Raw genomic sequence first — 7,500 nt, forward strand, 5'->3', positions numbered from 1 at the left:
ACTGCTCCCATTAGACAGGCTTTACTCACTCACAGGAACGCGCAGGAAGACAAATCCCATTGGTCACACTTCAGGAAGTGGAAGACGGGGAGAAAAGGAGTACAAAGGGAGGGGGGCAGGGCGGTAATCGTACAGTAGACACAGTACAGATGCAGCGACGGTGTGTGACACGCACACAATCAGTGTGCGCGCGTGTGTGTGTGTGTGTCTGTGTGTGTGAGTCCGTGCGTATGTGTGTGTGTGTGTGTTTACGCCTGCCTGTACTGGCCAATGAGAGAGATGCTTTGCGGAGTATGCAAATGCAAAAACGGCTTATAGGTGTACATGTGCTAATCTATGCACACACACGCGTGTGTGTGTGTGTGTGTGCGTGAGAGTGTCTGTGTGTGTGTGTGTGTGTCTATATGTGTGCGTGTGTTTCCCCCTCCTTACGAAGGCCCCCTCACTTTGGCAGTTAGACTTAACGACTCCCTCCTGTGATGACGCAAATGGCCCACGCTAGCTGACCCCCGTGTACAACTTGTAAAATATTAGCCAGCAGGAATAAGGAGATGGCTTTTCCTCCACTCTCCCACTTAAACAGGCCAGGAAGGCGGGGTTCGTGAGCCCAGTCCTCCCAACCAGACCCCTGGCTTCTCAGGCTGGCTGGAGGGCTGGAGGGCTGGAGGGCTGGAGGGCTGGAGGGCTGGGGGGGGGGGGGGGGCTGAAGAGTCCAGCAGCTCTAGGTTAGCGCTACGGTCTGAGATGTTCTTGCCTCACTGTTCTCCACACACATGCTAATGATACGCAACCTTGATGTTAAGACTGACACTACTGCCTATTGCACAGGGGGCCATTTCATTTTATGCCATGACTTTGTTTATATCTGCCTTTTGAGGAGCGGAGCACAATGTTGCAGGAAATAATAATACATTTGTTTTATCATTTATTATTGTTTAATAGTCCCTCAAAGACCAGATTTAACTACTCCTGTCAAGTCATAAATGATCGCATTTGTACACAGGTACAAATCTTAAACCTCAAAGGGACATAATTCAGATCCAAGACTGGGCCACATGTGCAGGTATGGTTGACGTCTCCGGACTACCGCCACCTGCAGGCGAAACAGAGAATGACATGTCAATACCACACAAGTGTCTTGAGAAGGTTGGTCTGTTGACTTGATGAATGTGATGCTATTCTTTTTTAAGTCTATGTTCGTGTTTGAAGCCCTATTGAGCCAAGTGTTGAGTGACCTACATTCTGACAGGGGAAGTGATCATACTCAGTGCTACAGGAGAAAACATACAGACGTCTTTGAACGACCACAAAGACTGAACAAGTAAGCGAAATACCGGGTATTCACCTCAGGGTCACCTCAGGGTAAACTTTAAAAAACCTTTGTGTGTGTTTGTGAATCTCTCTTGCTTTTACTCAGACCAAACCATGACCTCCCAACACTGCAGCAGGGCTCTGATTGGATCCTGTCCCACTATCCATACCGTAACAACAACAAACAACACAGTCCATTGCCTTCGTGTTAGCCGTCGTTATTTGCAGCCTTATTTTAGTAATGCTCTCTCGCTCGCGCTCTCTCGCTCTCTCGCTCTCTCGCTCTCTCTCTCTCTCTCTCTCTCTCTCTCTCTCTCTCTCTCTCTCTCTCTCTCTCTCTCTCTCTCTCTCTCCTCTCTCTCTCTCTCTCTCTCTCTATGTTCCATACCCACCACTGTTGCCATCACAGCAAGGGTGATGTGCTTTGGAGTCCTCTCTTTTTTACAGGAGGAGGTGGGTACGGCTGTATTTGTTTAAATGCCAACGGACCCTATGCTGGTGGGAACAGCACCGTTCAAACTACACAGTGTTATCTTCCAGACAGTAAAACCTCACAAACCGACTGTAGGATAATGTTGAGTTAATCATGTATCCTTCCTCTCAGCACAGAGATACGCTTGCATCCTCCGTGATTCCTCCTCCTCCGGTTACACACACACACACACACACACACACACACACACACACACACACACACACACACACACACACACACACACACACACACACACACACACACACACACACATACACACACACACACACACACACACATGGCAGGTCTGGGTACCGGTATAAACCGGCTGTGTCATCAAATGCCCTGATGGAGCGTTCAAGGAGACACACATCAAACGCCAGGGCCTGAGGGACAGAACTGGACACGGGTTCAAACAGACACAGGAAGAACGCGCAGTGCCCAGTGGTGAACCAAACGTGGTCACGACGGTGATAGTTATTAATATTAGAGTAGCAGTTAGGCATGATTCTGTGCTCCATATTAAGGACAAGACGCCGTTTGATCCTCCAGATGCCATCTTGTGAACGAGCCGCTTCTAAACGAGGTAACGTCTGTCTGCAGACGGCCCCCAGACGGACGACTACTCCACGTTGATTGATTTATTTTTTATTAAATGCTTCGGGTTTGGGTAATGAGACCAGAGGAATCAGGGCCAGAAATCCTGGAGTAGAGTCGGGTTGGAAATACAGAGCGAGAACGCGGACTTCAAACTTCACAATAAAAATTTAAATTTGACTTCAAATTAAAAGTGCTGGATTGTGTCCAAGTGCGGCGTGTGTTCATTAAAACGACACAGCGCGGCTTCTATGTTCTTCATTGTCTTTGAAGGGCAACCACATGCTCGACGTGACACAGACGGTGTACCACGCCTTAACGTGTCATGTCTGTTACCTGAAGAACATGTACGTACGTCCGATGACATTATACACTATAATTAAAAAAACGCCTCTCAGTTCCCCAGCCAGATGTGCGGACTCGGAGCGGCCTGGGGGAAGTGGCTTCTTAGCGCTCTGTTGGCACAGGCAGGTCAATAACAAACAACCCAGTGGATTCCAGCCCCTATGTTTGTGCGTTTGACAGCAGCCTGTTTGTCCAGAGCCTCGGAGGAAGGGGAAAGCTGGCCTGTGGTTGGTGGCTGGGGGCCATCATGGTGGACAAGGCCTGCTCTGCCCACTGGTAGCCCGCACGGCTACGCACTTAGCACTCCTAGCACTCTTAGCAGCGTCTGGCCGGAGCGGCACACCGCAGGGTTTCCGCTGGCTGGCACTATGTGAGGCGGTAGAATGTGGCTCACTCACTTTTTTTTTTTGCTGTATTGTTGTTGTAGGGTTTTTTTAAAGGGAGTTTGATGTTATGTTTTTCTCCATCAATCTTCAGGCGTTTGGCGACGTTTCGGTGTGATCGCTTTACGGTCGTCGTGAATAAACCTTGGGATGGGGTTGGGGATTAACTGTTTATCTATGGACTTTTGGGAGCCCTTACCTTTGACTTGCTGGGCTCTGAATGTGCTGTGTTCATCCTGGAGGGATGGGCCTCTTTTTCGGGGTACTATGTTACAGTGGGGAGCTGTGCACCACATAGGCTGTTTCATGTGAACCTGATTGTGATTTATACAACGTTAACATTTGTTGAACGCCTCCTTTGTACTCTCCCTTTTATTACACACTATCTTGTGGTTGTTTTTAACCTATAAATATTTAGTTGGATCATAACTGTACACTAAATCCACACAATTGTTCCTTATCAGAGCCAGAAACAAGGAAAGGGGTTGATGTTGTTCACCTTGTTTGAGTGTCATGTTGCTTTTGTAGCTTGCGTCACAAAAAAAATCTCCATTCTTCAACTTTTAAAGAAACTCAAACTACTTTACCCTCCCAAGTGCTGTTGTCAGACGATTGTCAGACCGTTATAAATCAAGAGTGTTGCTTCAAGTGAAGGTAAGACACTATGAAATCGGGCTTATTGTGAATTACTAGAAGCTGTAATGAATCTAGCAGGGGGTGAAACAAAGGGCATCACTTCTCCAAACGTGTCCTTTCTAAGTAGGGGCCTTGGAGATGAAGAGGAGAAATATATTTCAGAACTCAGCTCAGTCTGCCTGTTACTGCCTGCAGGGTATTCGAGAAGAAAAAACCTCAAGAAAACATTTCTGAGGAATCATCATTCATGTGTGGTTTGAACTCTTCAGACACAATGAAAAGTTACAGCAGCAATGTCAGATATTTGTGTGTGTGTGTGTGTGTGAAGGTGGTTTCTTTTGGGCTTTTTAGTTTTGTGTTGTTTATTTAACTGAATAATTCATTTTGAGGGCAAATAGGGCATTTCATAATTGAGTTTTGACAAAGTGCAGTATAGCATTGATTTTAACACAACTAAGACATCTCAATTCAATCTCTGAGTGGCTTTGACTGGTCAACTGTTCACAAGGATCGTTTTCATGTATGTCTTTATTACATTTTCAATGCAGTTGCACCTTTTCCCCTGACTGGGTTGTCATCCCGTCACAGTGAGGCGATGAAGAAAACTGGCTTGAGCAAGACCCCAGCATTGTTTACGTGAACGCGCACAGCTCCTCCGCTCTATTAGGAAAAGCCTGTCATCAGCGGCATTAGACGGCTGCGCACCGTAGCCATTACAACTCTCCTACACGGCTCGACTCTTGTTGAGTCTCCCCTTTTATTTTACCCTCAAACTTTCATCAAGTGGCGGCGTTTTAATGCACGACGGGGTGTGCATGGCCTGATTGGGCTTTTTATGTGACTCCAAGACAGAGCACTGATTGCTCATGCCCTTTATAGTTCCGTTAAACATTAGACCGCGACGTACCGGGAAGGAGAGAAGCTATTCTTCGTAATCGTTACTTCATCATAATCGAAGTCCTTTGTCAAAACAGGGCAGTGACCGGCTACGCAATGGCTGCCATTCTATTCAGAGACAGAAACCGGTGGTGAGCCAGTACTAGTGAAGCTCCGAGGGGTCTGTTTCTAGTCTGACGGATTACCTCTGAGGATAGGGACCTGACCATTACCCACGTCAACCGCAACCTATTGCTTTAGAAAGGTAGTTGGACCGCTTGTGGGAAACGCTCCATAAAGAGAGCAATGATCCAACCCCCCATACAGACATTGCCCTTAACTAAAAAACCTCCTGCAGACCCCCCCCCCTGAGTGATCCCAGCTCTGCACCCTGCCCCGGCCCTGTTCCTCCACCCCCCCGAGGACAGCATGGCTTCCACATCGTGGGCCGTTTGTCTGCGCTGGCTCGTGGAGTCGGGGGGGCATCTCCATCACACCGGGGTAGAGAGAGCTCCTGAGACCCTGAGAGGGGACCGGTCAGGGGAGTGGAAGGGGGTCTGTCGTGCGTTTTGTTACGTTTTCTGGTGGGGTTGTGTGTGGAGGTCCTGTGCCTCGCTCCCTGCAGAAAGCGAGGGCTCTGGGGTGACTCCTGTAGCAGTGGAAAAAGGGCTTTAAGGGCCCCGCGGGAGCACACGGCGGTTGGTAATTAGACGGCATAAAAGTCCTCACTTTCCACCGGCCCATTAGCCGGTGAATGGGAACTAAAGTAAACCGAACCTGACTGTGAAATTCTATTAGAGTCCGACGCTTTAATGGAATGTGAAAAGCAGGCGCGCACTTCAGCGTTTATGTGGCGCTGGGCTTTCTCACGTCATCGGGCCCCACTCCTTCTCTCAGCTTGTAAAACACACCAAAGACTTAAAGCCGCATCCATATATTTCTGACCACTAGAGGGAAGCCATTGGTCGTTACGCTCGTTATGTAACGCGATAACATCTATTATGTAAACATCATTTTTGTAGAACGGATCTTGTAAACAAAATCTAGGAGCTTTGCTCCTTAATCCTATATTATGCTCCCACTGCAATGCCGTATTATTGGATTTGTCTGCAAACTTTCAAAAGACAAATTAAAACCAGACCGGTCTCTGGGTTGTTCCGATCTATTCTCCTCATAAGAGGATTTGTAGAAATAACAATATTTTGATTGGTCCCAAATTTCTCCGCTGGGATTATGGATGTACATCTGACCTTCTCCTCCCCAGTCATTTGTCCCACCGAAATAAAGAGAGAAGCAGTGAAGTAGCCGGCTGACCTAGCACACAAAGTGCCCATACTCACCCTTAGCCTCTCTCTCTGTGTTTCCACAGATGTTGCCCCACTCAGAATGGGACCACAAGAGAGGCTCCAGAGGCTCCCAGGTCGGTGCCATCTCAGTGTTCACCTTCATTTACATCACAGTGTGTCATAGTCCCATGGCACACAACACACACTCACCCAATTGTGTAGTAATCGTCTTGTCTGGGACCACAACCATGTCACTATTATATCGATGCATCTCCCAGCTCCAGGTTTTACTCATTGCTTCCAATTAGCTTTGGCGGTGAACTGCATTGTTCAGATTTATGCTCTGTCTTCCCACCAGCATCTCTGCAGCACTGTGGTTACCTCGGATTTGGCATCTACTACGTTTTCTAAGGCTGGGGGGATTTGAAGCGAGTGAAAGTAAAGCACATTGAACACATGCGGGGCCTAATAGAGAGAGCCGAAACACATGCTTGTGTCCGCTGGGCTTCCTTCCACAATCTCTTCTGTACATATGTCGTGCCGTGTGATTGAGTGTGTGTGTGTGTGTGAGTGTACGTGCGGTCGCTCTCAATCGTGTGTGTACTTCCACTGCGGTTCTCGGTCTGGGCTCGTAAACGTGCATAGGCGCTGTGTATTTTTTTTTTTTTTCGTTTTGCTGGTTGGGGAGGTGATGTATAATGGCATGGCAGAGCTCCAGGGGCACAGGGGGGAACAAACAACAGCCTGGCCAGCGCTGGTGCTGGCCCGGCCCGCTGTTGTTGTGGTGTCACCGTGTGGCCACCAACCTTATCAGGGAGGATATCCTCCACCCAAAGAACGCTTGGAAGGAGTGTCTGCCGTGAGGCGGGTTGCGCTCGCAATAAACACTGAAGATTTAGCTGGAAAAAACCGCGAGGGGAGTTTTGCAAAGGAGAACTCATGAATGTAGATCATCACTTTTTACCGTGAAGGAGGATGCGTGCGTGAGAACTGAGTGCTGAGCTGGACTGTGATGCACTGTGACGTGAAGTAACAGTACATCTGAGCGTACTTTAAAGTGTCGATCAGCATTTTTTCGCACACTTTTTGAAACGGTGTCAGAATATGAATTAATGGCAGAGGGCGACCGATGCCAGGCCAGGCCCGTTGCGTTTGATTGATGGAACCCCCAAGCTGTCAGAGTCGGGCTCGGGTTCCAGACCTTTCTACAAACACTGGGAAAAGTGAACACAGGTTCCACCAGGGGAGTTCTACTCCCCGGGTCCAGATCCTAAGAGCTGACGCGTCAGAACCCAGGCGCTTGTCTTGGCCTCCCCTCTCATCTCCTGCCTGTTTTCCTTTGGCTCCCGTTTCCTGGGGCCATATTGTTAGCTACAAGACAGACTAGTTGTGTAGTGTGCGTGTGTGTGTGTGTGTGTGTGTGTGTGTGTGTGTGTGTGTGTGTGTGTGTGTGTGTGTGTGTGTGTGTTTGTGCATTGGCGTGTGCGTGCATGTGTGTGTGTGTGTGTGTGTGTGCGTGTGTGTGCGTGTGTGTGTGTGTGTGTGTGTGTGTGTGCGTGCGTGCGTGTGTGTGTGTGTGTGTGTATCCTAC

General features: G+C 48.5%; 1 protein-coding gene across 1 annotated transcript in view; it reads left to right on the forward strand.

Moving 5' to 3' along the window:
* Positions 1-5,382: 5,382 nt before the first annotated feature.
* Positions 5,383-7,500, forward strand: part of LOC132464936 (cGMP-inhibited 3',5'-cyclic phosphodiesterase 3A-like) — a 19,920-nt gene continuing 17,802 nt past the window's right edge. The window contains 1 exon segment of the mRNA XM_060061570.1: positions 5,383-6,043. Coding sequence (XP_059917553.1) covers positions 5,993-6,043 — 51 coding nt within the window. The 5' untranslated portion in view covers positions 5,383-5,992.

The sequence above is a fragment of the Gadus macrocephalus genome, chromosome 9 (genome assembly GCF_031168955.1).
Source record: "Gadus macrocephalus chromosome 9, ASM3116895v1".
Taxonomy (NCBI): Eukaryota; Metazoa; Chordata; class Actinopteri; order Gadiformes; family Gadidae; genus Gadus; species Gadus macrocephalus.